The sequence below is a fragment of the Nyctibius grandis genome, chromosome 3, assembly GCF_013368605.1.
Source record: "Nyctibius grandis isolate bNycGra1 chromosome 3, bNycGra1.pri, whole genome shotgun sequence".
Lineage (NCBI taxonomy): Eukaryota > Metazoa > Chordata > Aves > Nyctibiiformes > Nyctibiidae > Nyctibius > Nyctibius grandis.
Window position 1 is genome coordinate 83,797,314 of NC_090660.1, and position 18,837 is coordinate 83,816,150.

At 40.3% G+C, this 18,837-nt stretch overlaps 1 protein-coding gene across 1 annotated transcript; it reads right to left on the reverse strand.

Annotated features, from left to right (window-relative positions):
- Positions 1–3,582: 3,582 nt before the first annotated feature.
- Positions 3,583–18,810, reverse strand: RMDN1 (regulator of microtubule dynamics 1). Its single transcript, XM_068396310.1, has 10 exons — positions 18,478–18,810; positions 18,108–18,219; positions 15,294–15,381; positions 13,444–13,603; positions 12,690–12,779; positions 11,975–12,030; positions 9,800–9,887; positions 8,141–8,171; positions 5,708–5,841; positions 3,583–3,769 (listed from the first exon to the last, which is right to left on the reverse strand). The coding sequence occupies exons 1-10, from the start codon at positions 18,619–18,621 to the stop codon at positions 3,731–3,733; spliced, it is 942 nt and encodes a 313-aa protein (XP_068252411.1). The 5' UTR covers positions 18,622–18,810; the 3' UTR covers positions 3,583–3,730.
- Between the last annotated feature and the right edge of the window lie 27 nt (positions 18,811–18,837).

Genomic DNA, 18,837 nt, shown 5'->3' on the forward strand with positions numbered 1-18,837 from the left:
ATGCACGCAGCATGGGGAATAAGCAGGAGGAGTTAGAAATCCGTGTTCGGTCGGGGGGCTATGATCTAGTGGCAATTACAGAGACTTGGTGGGACGCCTCGCATGACTGGAATGTGGTCATGGATGGCTATGTCCTGTTCAGGAAAGACAGGCCGCTAAGGAGAGGTGGTGGAGTTGCTCTTCATGTGAGTGGGCAGCTAGAATGTATTGAGTTCTGTCCAGGGGCGGATCAGGAGCGAGTTGAGAGTTTGTGGGTGCGAATTAAGGGGCAGGCTGGCAGGGGTGATACTGTTGTGGGTGTCTATTACAGGCCACCGGATCAGGATGAGGAGGGTGATGAGGCCTGCTACAGGCAGCTGAGAGCAGTCTCGCAATTACAGGGCCTGGTTGTTGTTTGGGATTTCAACTACCCTGATATTTGCTGGGAGGCCTATTCAGCCAGCCATCCCCAGTCCAGGAGGTTCCTCCAGTGCGTTGATGATAACTTTCTGATGCAAATGGTGGATGAGCCAACTAGGAGAGGAGCGCTGCTGGATCTGATCCTCACTAACAAGGAGGGTCTGGTTGAAGAGGTGAAGGTTGAGGGCAGCCTTGGTTGTAGTGACCATGGGATGGTAGAGTTCAGGATCTCATGTGGCAGGAACAGAATAGCTAGCAGAATCACAACCCTGAACTTCAGGAGGGCCAACTTTGGCCTTTTCAAGCAATTGCTAGGGGAAATCCCATGGGACAGGGTACTAGAAGGTAAGGGGGCCCAAGATAGTTGGTTAGCATTCAAGGACTGCTTCTTCCGTGCTCAAGATCAGAGCATCCCAACAGGTAGGAAGTCAAGGAAGGGTACCAGGAGACCTGCATGGTTGAACAGGGAACTGCTGGGCAAACTCAAGTGGAAGAAGAGGGTGTACAGATCGTGGAAGGAGGGGCTGGCCACTTGGGAGGAATATAAGACTGTTGTCAGAGGATGTAGGGAGGCAACTAGGAAAGCTAAGGCCTCCTTGGAATTAAACCTTGCAAGAGAGGTCAAGGACAACAGAAAGGGCTTCTTCAAATACATTGCAGGTAAAGCCAACACTAGAGGCAAGGTAGGCCCACTGATGAATGAGGTGGGGGTCCTGGAGACAGAGGATAAAAAGAAGGTGGAGTTACTGAATGCCTTCTTTGCCTCTGTCTATACTGTTGGAGGCTCTACTGAGGAGCCCTGGACCCCTGAGGCCCCAGAAGAAGTCAGGTTAGAGGAGGAATCTGTCTTGGTTGATGAGGGCTGGGTCAGGGACCAATTAAGCAACCTGGACGTCCATAAATCCATGGGCCCTGATGGGATGCACCCGCGGGTGCTGAGGGAGCTGGCAGAAGTCATTGCTAGGCCACTCTCCATCATCTTTGCTAAGTCGTGGGCAACGGGAGAGGTGCCTGAGGACTGGAGGAAAGCGAATGTCACTCCAGTCTTCAAAAAGGGCAAGAAGGAGGACCCGGGTAACTATAGACCGGTCAGCCTCACCTCCATCCCCGGAACGGTGATGGAGCAACTTGTTCTTGGTGCTGTCTCTAGGCACATCAAGGATAGGGGGATCATTAGGGGCACTCAGCATGGCTTCACCAACGGGAAGTCATGCTCAACCAACTTGATAGCCTTTTATGAGGATGTTACCCGGTGGATAGATGATGGTAAAGCTGTGGATGTGGTCTATCTTGATTTCAGTAAAGCGTTTGACACGGTGTCCCACAGCATCCTCGCAGCTAAACTGAGGAAGTGTGGTCTGGATGATCGGGTAGTGAGGTGGCTTGTGAACTGGCTGAAGGAAAGAAGCCAGAGGGTAGTGGTCAGCGGGACAGAGTCCAGTTGGAGGTCTGTGTCTAGCGGAGTCCCGCAAGGGTCGGTTCTGGGACCAGTTCTATTCAATATATTCATTAATGACTTGGATGAGGGATTAGAGTGCACTGTCAGCAAGTTCGCTGATGACACCAAACTGGGAGGAGTGGCTGACACAACGGAAGGCTGCGCAGCCATTCAGAGAGATCTGGACAGGCTGGAGAGTTGGGCGGGGAGAAATTTAATGAAATATAACAAGGGCAAGTGTAGAGTCCTGCATCTGGGCAAGAACAACCCCATGTACCAGTACAAGTTGGGGGCAGAGCTGTTGGAGACCAGCGTAGGGGAAAGGGACCTGGGGGTCCTAGTGGACAGCAGGATGACCATGAGCCAGCAATGTGCCCTTGTGGCCAAGAAGGCCAATGGCATCCTGGGGTGTATTAGAAGGGGTGTGGTTAGTAGGTCGAGAGAGGTTCTCCTCCCCCTCTACTCTGCCCTGGTGAGGCCACATCTGGAGTATTGTGTCCAGTTCTGGGCCCCTCAGTTCAAGAAGGACAGGGAACTGCTAGAGAGAGTCCAGCGCAGAGCCACGAAGATGATTAAGGGAGTGGAACATCTCCCTTATGAGGAGAGGCTGAGGGAGCTGGGTCTCTTTAGCTTGGAGAAGAGGAGACTGAGGGGTGACCTCATCAATGTTTATAAATATGGAAAGGGCAAGTGTCAAGAGGATGGAGCCAGGCTCTTCTCAGTGACATCCCTTGACAGAACAAGGGGCAATGGGTGCAAGCTGGAACACAGGAGGTTCCACTTAAATTTGAGGAAAAACTTCTTTACGGTGAGGGTGACTGAACACTGGAACAGGCTGCCCAGAGAGGTTGTGGAGTCTCCTTCTCTGGAGACATTCAAAACCCGCCTGGACGCGTTCCTGTGTGATATGGTCTAGGCAATCCTGCCCCGGCAGGGGGATTGGACTAGATGATCTTTCGAGGTCCCTTCCAATCCCTAACATTCTGTGATTCTGTGATTCTGTGGATATCTAACTTAACGTTAATTTATATTTCTGGTGAAAGTTCCTGCTAAAATAGTAGCAAGAACAAGAAGAAAGTTTTACTTTACTTTATCTCTACAAAGAGAAGTCTAGGTGCTTCCAAATTGTATTTCCCGTCTAATGTACTGGGAGCATGCATTCCTCCTGTCATTGTAGTCCAGGGAAGGGAGTGCGTATGTCCAGCAAACATTGGGCAGCCACTAAATCCTCAGAATTCACAGCCTCTCAATGTGCAAATAAGTATTCACGTTTCACAGAAAGCTGCTCACTGCATATGCTGGTATCACCCATAAAAGGATTTTCTTAGGTGTTCCCTACTTCACTTTTTTTTTAAACCACAGCAGTTTTTGCAAATTCAAACACTAGCGTTTAAGTTTATTGGAATCAAGATTACTTGTGCAGCCTTAATGAGAAATCTGTAGGAGTATCTAATAATGTGAACATATGTTACTCTTGAAGGCCATTGAACCCCATGGGAGAATGCTCTAGAAAAAAGTGCAGGTTTATAATTATGTTGTGGCCCTGTACCTCCTTTCTTTGAAGTTAAGCTAGTCATGTTTCCTGTTATTCCTCAGATATAACTATTAGCTGAACAGTGTAAAAAAAATTAAAGACCTGTGCAACCACCCTCCCAGCCCTTCCCTTCCAATTTATATCCTGCTTGTCCTTGAAGCCCTTTATTCCCGCGTAAAGCAACAGACAGGATCACATAATGAAACAGATCTTCTAGTTGACAGTTTAATTCAAAGGAGATTGAGATAGGTGTAGGCCATACTTTTACTCACAGCTTCAATAAACCAAAGTAGTATTTAGGGTCTTTTTCCTATGCTGTTCAAACCTGAGGCACTGAATTCCCATTATCTTGTTTCTTGTTATATAGAATTAAGCAACTCCAAAGCTTCTTTCTGTACCTGAAAGAAATCAATACACTCATAACAAAACAGTGCCAGGTAGTTACAGGCTCTTCTAGCAGAACTTACCCTGGAAACACCCAGACGTTTCACTGCAGTTCTGTAAATTCAGAACCCTCCTAAGACTAGTCATTTTTCTTCTGTAGTTCAAGATGCTCAACACTTGAAACATGAATGGGAATAAAACCACTTAAGCCAGTGTCTTCAGTGTAATTCACTTACTATATGTAATAAGTTTATTTGTGTTAAATACAGATGATTAGCTCTTGATTTGCTGTAGTCCAACAGTAGCATGTAGTAAGTTGTCCTATTTCTGACCATAACCAACCAACCTAGGGTTTTCAAAACTGGACAGTGGTTAAGGAAGTGTGAGAAGACTGTTTCTGAGACTCCCTTCACCTAGGGATTCCGGGTAAAATCTAATAAAATTTGAATATGACCTCATCTGCATATGACTACCTACTTATGCCTACCTCTGACACATGCAGAGACCAGAATCCAATCTCTTTGCACAGGCCACTTTCCTTCTTACTGGACTACCAAGTCTAGTTCCCAATGAATTTTGCGTTTTACACATTCACCCAGAGAATGGAGAGAACACCACCTCTCTCAGTTCAGCAGCTCTGCACCCTTCTAGGAAATAGGGAAACAGATGTTTGTACAAGGAGGCCAAGCACTGCTGCAGCAGATAAGCGCTTTAACAATTTGGCTACTGCACAAAAATCACTACTGACTTCTTTTGTGTGGTTTCTAAAGGCAGGCAAGCTTTTGTGATCACTGGTTTTGCATGTGCCTCCAACTACTAGTAACTGTCAGAAGAACTGACAAATTCCATACATACCTGAGACCACTATTCCTTTAAGCTATTAAATTCCTATATGTTTTGCAAAACAGTGGAGAAACAGAACCCTTACTCCTATTTCTACTGAAAGAGGCTAGTGAAGGAGCTCACTTCTGGGAGAAACAGTTCAAGTCTTACTAAATCTACAGAGGGGAAACCTGAGTAGTTTTTCTTCTGAAGTGCAAAATCCTACCAAAGTATTTCTTACAATTAGGACATGCAGAATGTCACAACACATTTCGATATTTTCTGTAACAGTTAAAGCATTTCACACTGCAGCTTAATGCTAAAGGAATTAGAGGTCAATCAACCATAAGAAAAATCAGTTGGACAGCAGGCTTTGTTAGTCCTGATGCTAACAGGATTGTTTATGAAAGATAATTGTAGCTGCTGTGGTTTATACAGAATGCAGTATTAGGTCTGAACAAGTCTAATGGATTACCCTCCCGAAGTACTCTGTATGTGTTTAGGTAGCAAGTAGATGTCTACCCATCCAAACCAGGATTCTTCTGAGCACTTGAAAAGGGTAATTGCGTTCCTCATGTCACATAGCATTGGAGATTTCCTGTCAAAGATACATTATTTCCATTTGCCTCAGTTCAGATTGTCTGAATCTCTCCCTTGGGGCCTGGAAAGGACAACTATGTTAAGTTTTATGGAGCTAGCAAGTTTTTGATGCATCCATGCTTTTTTCTTTCTCCTGTTCATGTGATTTTTAGCTCTCCCAAACTATGTTTTCTACCTCTCCAGTTTTAGGCATATGAGAAGTGAATCTTTGCTCACATAGACATAGGTTAGCTTAGGTGCCTGCCTTAACTTCAATAACACAGGTAAGGGTGGGTGGTTGTTAGCACTACAAAAACATCACGAAGAAGAAAGCCTAACAGTTCTTTATTACAAACAGAATTTTTCCAACCATTGTGTTCAGAGGCAGTTAGGAACATACTAGAATTTTTTGGTGTCTGGATGTAATCCTCGAATAGAGGTGCTGAACTACAATTTACTCTGAGTTAACTTTAGAAAACATTCCACTGCCATGATGTCACACATGTTGGTTACAGAATATAATTGTACGATTACAGTTCTTAACTTCCTACCTGTTTGTCCTCTTCTGTATGTGCAGGATACTCCTTCGCTTTGCTTAACCACAGAAGAGCCATCTTTTTATTGTTTAACTTCAAGTATGTCTTCCCCAAAAAGAGCAAATTTTTGCTGTAGAAATTTGGGTCAGCTGTATAGAGACAGGAGAAAAGCTTTAAATGAGAATGAGCCGCATACTATCAAAGCCATGATATAGTGTCACTACTTTAAATACTTATTTCAGAAAAGATGAATAGTGTTTTGGCTTTGGATCAGAAGGAAGCCAATGTAAAACTTTTACTTTCTAGATTTTGGTCTCATATACAGTTACATTAGCTAGCAGCTTGTTAGTTAATATATTAAATGAAACAAGATTCCTCACAAAGAGCAAAGCAGTGAGCTTAATGCATAACAGCTTTGCTTTGCAGATTCTGTGCCTTTCTGGACCTAGAAAGGTGCAACGGGCAATGCAGCCAGCTTGGCAAGTATAGGCAAGGAAAAAAAGGGCACATTTCCTAGCTTTAGGCCATGCACATAGAGGTATTAGCTTAGCTTTTGCTACAGAGGAAGACAACTTAAAACTGTTTGTACCCACATTTAACTTTTTTAAAGGAGAGATTAAAGAAGTTGCTTTTATAAAACATGATTTGGCTACCAATCATTACTAAAGACTAGTCTTGCCTACTGTTCTTAGTTACAGCACAGGCTTTCCCTGCTGCTGGATCTAAGGTCAGGATTCAAAATGCTGGTAAATCAAATCTTGTAGTTCTTGTGCAATAATAAAAAAAGTATGCAAAGACAGGTAAATTCCTGGTTGAGGAAAGAGTGTAGTTTGGTAACAATGACAGAGGCTGACAGCAGCAGTACTGCCTGCTCTTATCTCCTCTTCTAGCAGGTGGACCCACTACCTGCTATAGTCCCGGATATACAACAGCTTCAGTAAAAAGTTCCAACTGTGCCCATCATTGGCATAGTACTCTATTAAAAATTGAGTGACTTTACATGTTCATAGAAAGCGGATACGCAAACATGAGCAATAATGGTACTTTCAGAACTGCTGCAATACTTGATAGATTGTTTTAGTCACTGACTATTATTCTGTCCTTAACATTTCATAGAATCAGAATCGTTTTGGTTGGAAAAGACCTTTAAGATCATTGAGTCCAACCATTAACCCAGCACTGCCAAGTCTACCAGTAGACCATGTCCCCAAGCACCACATCTACTCGTCTTTTAAATACCTCCAGGGATGGTGACTCCACCACTTCCCTGGGCAGCCTGTTCCAATGTTCGATAACCCTTTCAGTGAAGGAATTTTTCCTGATATCTAAACCTCCCCTGGCACAACTTGAGGCTGTTTCCTCTCACCCTATCACTTGTTACCTGGGAGAAGAGACCAACACCTACCTCACTACAACCTCCTTTCAGGTAGCTGTAGAGAGCAATAAGGTCTCCCCTCAGCCTCCTTGTCTCCAGGCTAAACAACCTCAGTTCCCTCAGCTGCCCCTCCCAAGACTTGTGCTCTAGACCCCTCACCATCTTCGTTGCCTTTCTTTGCACTCTCTCCAGCACCTCAATGTCCTTCTTATAGTGAGGTGCCCAAAACTGAACACAGTATTCAAGGTGCAGCAAACTCCAGCAAGCAAAGTTCATAGCTGTACAAAAGGATACAGAGCTTGGCCCACTAACATCAGTCAATAAAACCAGTAAAAAAATTATGTCAATTACAGATAAATATATGGAGGCAAATTCTGAGATTAAGTAAGTCCACCATTCCAGTTCACAGCTGCATTACTTGACACCGAGGGGAAGATACAAAATGAACTTTTCCTTTAAACTTCACTGATAAACCTATATACAAATCTTTCAAATAACACTGCCTTCCCTTGTCTTCCTTTATCTTTCAGCTAGTCAGTTTTGCTTATGGCCTCCCTCTTGCAGAAATAAGAGGTCCATATTTTTTTTACATCTGGACAGTTTTACTGCCAGTTAGATTGGCACTCTGATCCAAATAGCTTCTGAAATAATAAAAAGAGTGTGGTTTTTCTGTTGTTCTATTTAGAATACAGAAGACTTTTGAATTTTAAGAAAATTTAGAAAAAGTGACATAAAATTCCCTTTTATGCTTGCTTCTTCCCCCTGCGTTCCAGTTGAATGCCTCGGGGAAGAGTACTTTATTCTAATGAAGGTACAAATTTCACTTTAATACTTATTCCAAAGAAAGAGTCACAATACACTCTAAGTGTAACTTACTACTATGTTAGTAACATGCTTTTAGTATCTCTGATGAAACATTCCATTGTAACAGTCTAGTGCGTTGACTAGCAGAGCAGGCTGATACGTTTATCAGCACATCATACGCTATTAAGATGATACCAAAAGCTAGGGGTTTCTTGCAGATCATCATTCATAAAAGATACTATTCTGTCCAAAAAAGCTAGCAGTATTACCTTCCTCTGCCATGTGGAAGTAATGAAGAGCCTGCAAAAGAGAAGGTTGACTTCTTTAAAATGGAGAATAAACTGAACAGTCATCAAACTAAAGCCTTATGCGCATGCTTAACATAGCTGAAGAAGGACTTCCTCTCCATGACCTTATTTGTATTAATTCAGCATGCTACTGATGGTTCTCATTCAATGTACAGATTTGACATCTTCTCAACAGAACTGGTACTTATCCAACTATTCCCCTGCCACTTCCTCCATAAGCACAGTACCTCGTATTTTTCCCTAGCAGATTGGATCGTGTTTTTCCAGTCTTCAACTGGTCAAGATAATTTTGAATTCTATTTTTACCTTCCAGCATATCTACAGTTTCCCCTGTCCAGTTCTCATGTATAAATTTAATACATGAAACAAATCTTATTATTCAGGTCATTAATGTTGACAAATACTTCAGGGAGAACTGATTCCTACAGAGCACCAGTCAGTATCCTCTTACTTGAGAATAAACCTTTACGAAATCCGCACACATTTTTCAACTAGTTTCCCAGCCTTCACATCAGGAATTTCATTCCATTCCTACCCCTTCCTGATGGAACTAGCTGGAGGGAAAGTACTGTCAGAGAACTTGAAAGTGTGGATATATCTACAAAACAGATTTTGTACTGAAACTGCAGAAGTCTTACCAGTATGGCTGAACTACAGGTTCTGAGACAAGTTTGCTTCTTCAGCCACTCTTAAATGCTACAGAACTCGATGCTGGGACAAGCATGATTCTGCAGCATTTGAAATCCTCGCTGACACTTCGTATTGTTTTGAAAGTGATTTTCAGCAAAACTTACAAGCTTGACATTCCATTAAAAAGTTTTATTTTTTAATCAGAGCTTAAATTCTTTTCTGTGTAACAGCAAGCAGCCTTCTACAATTACTTTCTAGTGACTCCTGCCCACCCCACCTTGAAAGAACGAAACATAGTGGGCCAGTTATTGGTTGATCTAAACAAACAAGGATGATAATAACTCCAGCAAACTTTCCTATTATAAATTTAATTTTCAAGTTTTTATGTATGTACAAATGCTTAAATAAGATGCATACTGTGGTAGGCACCCTAGAAGATAAACACCTGGACAGCATGTTTTAGGGTGTATGATGGCAGGAATTTTCATAGCAAAGATGAACAAAAATACTTTCAACTGAAAAAAACCCACCATATATAGACAGGGGATGAGAAGGTATTTGTTAGTGGTAAGTAACAAAACAAGCTGTTACTTTTTGCATTTAATATAAAGGGAAAGATTCTAATAGTCCTATCAAATAAGTACATGGTATAACACCACCATATAAATCATCAGCACTGGAACTAGTACAGTTATCTGCAATACACCATAATAGTAAACACAAACTAAGTTATATATACCTTGTTATTTTCTGCTGCACAAACTACATGAAATAATTTTCACTATTCTGTGTGTACTACAGCTGAAAAAAATTGAAGATTTTTATGTATCCCTCACTCTCCTGTTACATTCTGATTTTATTATGACAGTTGTAAACTCAAGTTCATGCTTATTCCATAAGCAGAGGTCAGCTTTGTCAGAAAAATTAGTAAAAGTATATCAACAGCTTTGTGGGGGGAAGAATAATCTGTGAAACATTTTGATATTGTACCTCTTGAAATGTGGAGGTTGGTGGTGTGGCAAATAGCGCAGAAGCTATTTTTCTTTGGTACCATGGCATTTCAGCAAAGGAGTAACACCTGGAGCAAAAGGAAACATTCGTATATACCCTTCACATTTTTCTTTTGTTTTCGAGTAACATTGTCATATCTTGGACATCATAATTGTTGTTTCCAAGAGTCACAACAACTCCAGCCACACTGCAAGTTCTATAAGCAAGTCCTTATAACTGTACAACAAAATAGCAAGAAGTCTGAAGTTGCTGCGTAGCTCTGCTAAAGAAGTTTTGGTGTGTCTTTTACTGGGAACTGATGTTACATTAGACAAAACCGGAGACAGTTCTAAACCGTGAGAAAGCTTTTGAGCTTGAATGATTTTAACGATTTAAGTGTATTTGATATTGTTCTAATATATTTGCAAAACTGGGCACAACTGAGTAATGTCATTGCCTTACCTCAACATTACCTTGTTTTTCTCGATTATTAATATAAAGCAGATCCGCACAACATTTCTGAAAGACTCTTATCTATAAGAATGAAAATAAACCCAAGATTCAAAGTACTATGTTCTAGGTTAGGCCCTTCTACGCTGTTTTTCTATCTACTAAATAATAAAGGTAATGAGTCACCTATCTTAGAGATGCTGAAAGGACTAAACATTTGTGAAGTATTTCAAATACTTAGAACATTCTAGGTGTAAACATCAAACAACGCTATTCACTTTATTAACCTCCTACAATGAGTATAAAAAAGATTCTTCACTGTGTAAAATAGAGCACTCAGGAAGAGGTGAAAAATTAATAAATGCAAATATGGAAGTATTCAGAGGAGAGTGGGGTAAGGCATGGAATACACAGTCCGAGTTGAAATTTTGCCTTCAGACATGCCTTATCAGAAATGCCAATAAAAGAGGTTCAACCCAGGATAGACTAGAAAGAGAAAGGAGAAAAATACTCAAGAACTGGCTGATACCAAATCCCAGTTTCAGATGAAGACGTTCTGGCATTCAATAATGAGTATATTTAAATATACAATATGGGGATATTATAGTGCCAAAAGCACTAATAATCTCACATTTCTGGTAATATTTTCTAATTTTCCTTAGGAACAATGTCTTAAGTACTTTCCAGAACAGGCTTCCTCTCTCAAAACTGACTTTGAGGCTCATTTAGTTGGTAGCATACATTTCTGTTTAAAAGTTTGGACTATTGCAATGGTTAGGTCATGTGGGAATGACCAGTGGATGCTGATAAACTGAACAAACTAATAAAGAAAATCTGGAGCAGTACATTGCAGTTTACTCTGATACTCAAGAGTCCAGAAAAAAACACAGAGAAGGTGGCTGTGGTTTTTGGTATTTTTTTAAGCTACAAATACATTGTCTTGCTTTATTTTCAATCTCTCAATCTTACAGTAGAGATTTCCTGTAAAACAATGTAGCTGCTTTGGTCTCTGTCAGCCAAAGAACCAGAAATGCTGTCTGGAGTCTCTCACTAACACATAGAAAATACTGCTTTTAACCACACCGCTTCCACAGAATGCCCTGGTTAGTATGGAAAGTTGTATTTCCAGTCCCTTCACCTGCTTTGTAACAGTAATTCTTAGTACCAATTTCACTGAGCAGTAAATTCAATTTCAGAGATTTTTGTTACGTCATATGCATTTATAAGCTGCCTTTACTTAAATGTAACTTTTAAAATACAGTACCATGACAGATAATATCAGAAGTATTTTGGGAACACATATCACTTTTGATAGCTTTTCACTATATACAGATTGTATTAAGTTGCAGCCATCTCTGAAATTCAATTGAAACTCAGTGTTGAGTTTTGTCTCCATTCAGACCAGTAGAACAAAATGAGTAGTACTCACAATCTCTGCTATCTGCTATGGAAACATACTTACATCTGCAAAATCAGTTTTTAATGGTTCCATACAGTAAAACAAATTGAATGGACAATTACTTTTCATCTTCTTGAACTGAATAAGAATTACCAGCCAGACTTTTTCAAGGCATGATGTCCTATACCCTTTCAATAGGTTTGCATGTTTGCATCAACTAGTTACAGGCCACTGAATTATTCCAAGCATTTTTGCAATTCATGTAAGACATTTTACATTCTGTCACTTTTGCTACATGCTAACTTTTGTTTGAAAATACGCCTTACCAAATGCCTATTAGATGAATTGTTGTAGCATCTTTTGGATTCAGTTCGCTGGCTCTCTAGTGAGGGGGGAAAAAAAAAAAAACAAGATGTAAAAAGTTGTTCTGCCAGATTTGGATTAAAATATATTAAAAAAAAGTAGACTTGTTATTCTTCTGTTAATTAAACCAGATTAACGGTGTGTAGAATTTCAAGGCGATACGGTATTTATTCAGTGCACAACTGGATCGGCTCACCTCCAAAAAACTAAAGACACTGACAGATTTTTAAGCACTTCTGTTTAGTAGTCATTAAGAGTTTCATGGGAGACTTAGCATGTTCAGATTTTGATACAATTTCTGGTGATATAAAACTAGTAGTCCTTTATGTTCTCCAGTATATGTCCTTCACTGCTACACAACCCACAGTTAAAAGGACGGCCACACATCCATTTCTCAATAGCACAGTTACATTTTATCTAGTCCTAAGAGGTGTCAAAAGCACTTAGCTATTTCAAGACTCTTTTCTATAGGGACTTAGTTTACTGCAGGAGATAATTTGTACTCCTTGTTGCTTGGGCATTCAGGACTGTCACAATAACCCAAAAAACAAAGTGTCGCCAAGAGATTTGAACAGAAGTACGCTTGCAAATTATTGCCAAAAAATAGTTCACAACTCCCACACCATCTACATATTGGACAAATTAACGCTGTCATATGCAAAAAACTGTTTACATTACCTGGAAGTGCTCTTTGATAACAATGGCATTTCCAATTTTAGTCTTGATTCCTTCAAAATCTCCAACATCACTGAGGCAAATTCCATACCACTATAATTCAAAGTACAAAAATAAAACATTTAATACAGGACTATAGCTATTAATAGTAAATTTAAAAAAAAAAAAACAAAAAACCAGAACCACTGCCACCACCATTAACGACAACAAACAAGAAGTATTTGTTATGAACAGCACAGACAGCATCAGAGCAACCTGCTGGTCTGCATGCGTAAGGGAATCAATGTGCTCTTCTCGGCCAAGATGCCAGCATAATTGACTATACTTTGTTACCTCTCTGCCTGTGAGAGAAGCAGCACAAGACAAAGAGCAGAATGAAGCCAGAGCCTGAAGTATTTCCAGTGAAACTCTACAGAGCTACTATTCTGCACAGAAACAGCATGCTGAATGTGGGGCGTGTACAACATTTTTAAGGCTACATCAGAGCAGGATGAGCTGTAATCAACCTGATCAGTCATCTCTTTCCATGGTCCTGCACACATTTAACCAGCTCCTGTTTCCTGTATACAGGAAATTTAGCAGCAAGTGTCTGAACTCTGATCTTCTAAAAAAGTTAGTCAGAATTAGGTATCACTCATTCTCAACTGAAAAGTTAAATTATGCTCAAGTTTGCTGAAACACCACAATGACATTTGTTCCAGTTTCTACTGGCAGAAATCAAAGAACAAGATTTCAGTTGTTATTTTGCTTGGCTCACCTTGTGCGCTGCAGAATTTGATTCATTTTTTTCAAGTGCCTTTTTTGCATACTCAAGGGATTCATAGGTCAGTTGTCTTTTCTCCTCTGCAGAAGTACTACTAAGCTGAGCTAGATCTCGTGATGCTCGCGCCAGCCGCCATAACAACTCTGCGTCATCACTAGTTATGAACAGAAACACTAGCATTTTAAAGCAATAATGGAAACAAAGCAAGCAAAGGTCTTAAACCAGTCTTTCAATATGTATCTCAAGTGGGCGATAAGACAACAGCACATCATCTGTCATTCTATACAACCCCAAGGTAACAAACAACAAGTGAAAGCCCTCCATTATAGACTGACGATACCTTTGTTCTGCCATTCTGGTCTGTGAAACAAACATATCTGTAGGAAAGGATTTTGTTTTCCCAAAAAAAGATGCAGATTTAAAAAACCCAACAGTACCAAACCAGAAGGAAAACAAAGACTACTTTGTTCTTAGCTTTTTTCAGCATTCCACCGATATGATATCAATGTTTACTAGGCATGTTAAAATACTATGCATCTTTTTCCCTATAGTTGTACCGAAATAATGAAATTCTTCCTAGAACAGTGGAAAAACATAGATTAGCCATACCACCATGACATAAAGCTGTACATTTACATATTTATTTATATCACTATATCAAATGTTGTATGGTATGTTACAGCCAAAGATAACAAAATAATAAAACTTAAAATTGCTTAACATATTGTTTTGAAACACTGCTTGCGCTTTACTATACTTTTACCTAACTATGATTTTACCTTTGGCTTACTATTTTAATAGAGTCTTTAATATTTAATTTAAGTTTAGAAAGTCTTTCAGAGGTACTGGCTATAAAGCTCCCCCTCCCCCTCCCCCAACAGGAATACTTATGTCAAAACTACCAGAAACGAAAAATATTAAAAAGCGAACACAAGTTATTGCTAAACTCACAGTATCGATAAAAGCCAGTCTTCTTACCTGGAATAAAACTGAGTCACTGCTCACAGCACAGCAGTCCTGCTCTAACTAACACAGTAACACAGAAATAGCAGACTAATTTTTCAGCCAAGTCACAAAAAAGTTAAGTACTGCTACTGGAATCATTACCCCTCACAGAATAATTAGTATTGTTATACACCTAGTAGCAAGCTTACACCTTGCTTATGACATGGTGTCCTTTACAGGCTAGTACCTTCATTTAACTTCCCAGACTTTATACTTGTGCCTCTGGCAAGAATGAGGGGGGGGAAAAAAAAACCTGAAAACTACTGAAAACAACTTGAATGAGATGCCTTGTCTCCTCCAAAGGAATGGACTCTTCAGTTTGCAATGCATTTTGAGCTTGTCCCAGTTCCCTTATGAATCACGTTTTGAGCAGTTAAAACACAGCTACATGAGTAAGGAGCTTTTTTTGTTCAGACTCAAATCCTAACATGAAACAAATGAAAACAGAAAAAACAGCTGGTCAGCAATGAAAAAGAAATGAAACAGTGACTCTCAAAAATTTTCAATACCTGAATTCTAGGTACTTTGATCATTTAGTAATGTGTAGACACATTATGAGTTTTTGCATTGTATTTTAAAGGATTCCTAGAGTAACAGAGCAAATAAACAAAAACCCTCCTTTGCAGGACTGAAAAACTTGAGTGTTAACCCTCGCCTTCTACAGCTAACAGTCCTTTCTTCGTTCATTTTTCCATCAGGAGAAAAAAGATCAAGAGTCCTACTTACACAACAGTGAAAGCAAGGTTCTCCAGCATACCACAATGAGAGCATTAGTTGAAACACTGATACAGAAGAGCACAGGAACGAAGTCACAGTAATGTCTCCATGCAATCAAGTACCTATTTTTATGCTGAACCAGCAACCGATAGAGCTTTTCAGTTTCTCCACTCCCATACAGGTAGTCTGCTTGCTCTATAACTTCTTCCACTTAAAAAGGAATTAAAAGTGTGGAAACAGAAGAAAAAATTACATGTAATTAGGACATTATAACATAAACAAAACATTTTAGGGCAAGACAACCTAGCTAAAACACAAAGAACAAATGACGTAGTTCCTTTTTAGGCCATCATTCCAAAGAACTTACATGCACAGCAGGATTGGATAAGCTACATTTACAATGAACAACTAGGAAAAGAAACAGTGCTGAATACATGCCTCTCATGGAACTACAAAACACCTTTCAGCAACAGAGCTTTGGATGCTTAATAGATTTAACATTCAAAAGTGTCTTTCTCCATGCATCAGAGTACTAGAAGCAATTTGTTTTCTTCTTTGTGAAAATGCCAGAAAAGAGGAAAAAAAAAAGGTATGAAAAATATGACCAGGAGGGCAAGGGCAGTAGAGATCAGACAGTAGCAGGACCCCTTCATTAGTATATGTATACAATTTAGAATTAATAATAAAAATGAAAAAAAAGTATTTTTTAAAATATTCTTCATTCTCAATAAGGTTTCATAGTTTTGCCAGAATATGACCACAGATTGAGTGCATCCCATTATCTTATTCAACAAGCCAAAATGAAACATTGTGCAAAGGTTTTCTGACTGAAGTCCTTAAGATTTTCACACACACGACTCCAAAAAACACAGTTCATCTACAGAAACCTCTATGTGTTCAAGATACTAAAAGCAAAAATAATTTGAAAAATCACAATTGGCTTTCTAAAGTGTCAATTTATGAACTACAAACCCATTGTTCTTATGATACTTTAATTATTTTTCTAGAGAATACTGTAAAATGCAGTGGAAATGGGGGAGTACAATTTCCACAACTGGCTGAACATAATAATATATAAATAAATATAATATGTATGTAGTACATAAAACAGCATTCCAGAAACAGAAATATCAAACACCACACAATACAGGATTCTAGCATGAAAACAGATGGAATTAGGAAGAAAAATACCCAAAGGGAAGCAGGTAGATAATTCTATTGAAGTACAGAATTGTACAGGAGAAAAACAAACTCCGAGTTTACTCTTCTGCCACCACTCAAACAATTAGCTTTTAAGTCAAAAGCCTTATCTAATTTCTTACAGCACTTTCAGCTATGCTTATCGTCTCTTTGGTGTTACTCCTGCATCCGTGATCAAACTTCTAAGTCAAAATATAAGCTCTACGCTCCCCACACTCATAAAATGTGTTTATAAGCTTTGTTTTTTCAAGTTATCTGCTGAATATGGTAGTGGAGTTTCAGAGCAGCACAGTTTTACTTATAGAAGCAAAAAACCATTGAAGGCTACTAAACACAAAAGCCTCCTCTTCAGCTTAAAAAGATCCTAGAATATAAATCACTGAAGATAGGAGAGCACTCTGGATAATTTTTAACCCTGCCATCTCTAAATGCCTTTTATCAACCATTTCAAAGATAACAGTCTATGTGGACTTTGGATTTTAGTGTCTGAGATTAGCTTCATGGTACATCTTCATTATTATCTTCAGTGAACTGTTATGTTTGTTTGTTGAGACTCCCTGAACACTACTAACATATCTAATGACTAAATGCTCAGAACTCAAACTTCTGAACACATTTCCTGCCAGGTGTTTTACATAAATTATTAGACTTTTATTTCTTTAAGAGTATTTTTCAGGTATTTTTTTTTTTTACTCTTATTTTCACCATATCCGCTACTTGTCTTGCATAGAAAGCACACTAACATTGCTTTTCTTGGCAATGTAAATGCCAGGTTCAAGTGAGAGCACTAAAAAAGACCAGAGGATATTAAGTAGTGTTATTTATGTTGCTCATGGGAAATTCTTATTTGTGTACTGAGTAACTATCTTAAATCTATTCACTGAACCTCCTTCTATTACAGCAAATGAAACAGCTCCTTATCCGTTCAAAAGGCTATTGTCTGAATTTTTAATTCTATATGCATAAATATCTAAGATGTTCCTCTCTTTGAGACATAAACAGGTTATCCGAACTGACTACTATCTGATCTACACAGTAAGCAAACATTTCAGTTACGCTCATTCTCCATTCCATTAGGCTTACTCTCAAAAATCCCTAACTTACCATATGATAGACAAGTTCTAAGTCTGCAACAATATCCTCTTTTAAGATAATGTTACTTTTCTTCCTGTAGTGAGATTATCTTTATTCAGATCTTAAGAAGGCCATTTTATCACTTGTTCTATTTGTTTCTGGTAGGTAAAGCAAGGCTTTTCTTCCCCTTTTTCAGTGTGACAAAAATAAGACATTTCTCAATTTTGTTTGTTTGAAATGCAATCTCAGTGCTGCTTGACTAGATTAAATGGGAATCACAGTGTGTTCATATTGAAAATCTGAACTAAGATTTCTAGAAATCGATTAAGGTTTAATTTGCATTCCTAACTGAACCATATCTGTCTCAGTAAGTTTTTTACAGCTTGGGCAACAGGTTAGGTATCATACACCCTGTATGTGTGTTTATATCCTGGACAGGATGAGCTACTAGATCTGCTTTCAGTGACACTTGAGAAAATCACCTGTTAGCTACAAGGCTACTCTGAACGAATTCAAAAGCATCCTGTCATGGAAACACACTACAAGCAGTCTTAATGGAGAAAATCCAAAGCATTGCACCATTTTCTTATATAATTCTGGCACTAAAAATTTTAAGTTTTGCATTAGAATAACCTAGGTACTTCAAAATTTGAAAATATTACCTTTGAAGCTTGCATGAACCTCAGCAAAGCCAGAAATCAGCTTGTGAGCTTCATAAACCAAAAAGGACCCTGTTGCCAGGGCAACCCCCCTTTGAAGGCTTTTTCTAAGCACCTGCATGGGATCATAAGATATGTATTAATAAACACTGTCACTCCGAGTTAAAAAGCAAAAAAAAAGCAAACTCGCGGTTTTCAGTCAAGCACAGGGATCCCAGCGATTGCAAGAACGAACCAGCCCTTCGCTACCCCCCGCGGTGCCGCAGCCTCCACAGCTGCTCCCTCCCCGTCTCCCTCCCCGCCGGCCACACGCCCGTGACAAGAGCCTGGAAGCGGCCGTGCCCGCGGCCCCCGAGAGCGGCAACCCGGCTACCTCACTCCCACCGGCCCCGCGGAGAGCACCGGGCTCCCCCCGGCTCCACAGGCCGCACGTCGCGCCTCCCGCCTCCCGCCGGAGCAGCCTCCCCAGGCAGGCGGGGCCGTGGCGAACGGGCCGCGCCAGCACCAGCGCCGCCATGACAGCCGCCGTCACCGCCGAGCGCCGCCGACACCAAGCGCCGCCGCCAGCACCGCCCCCCGCCAGCGGAGGAACCCGTCCGTCCCCCAGCCGTGCCCGGGCGAGGGAAGAAACAAGGGCAACGGCCGCCCGTTCCGCCTGCGGGCCCGCAGCCGCTCCGATCGCCAGCCATTGCACAGCCCCGGGACCCGCGCCACGCCCCGACCCCCGCCAGGT

Excerpts from the sequence above, each read along its gene's own strand:
- RMDN1 (XM_068396310.1), bottom strand. The coding sequence starts at position 18,621 with ATGGCGGCGCTGGTGCTGGCGCGGCCCGTTCGCCACGGCCCCGCCTGC. Across the intron at positions 13,604-15,293 it reads CTGGTTCAGCATAAAAATAG|TGATGACGCAGAGTTGTTAT; the intron begins GTACTTGATTGC and ends GTTCATAACTAG. Across the intron at positions 12,780-13,443 it reads CAAATTCTGCAGCGCACAAG|TGGTATGGAATTTGCCTCAG; the intron begins GTGAGCCAAGCA and ends TTTGAATTATAG.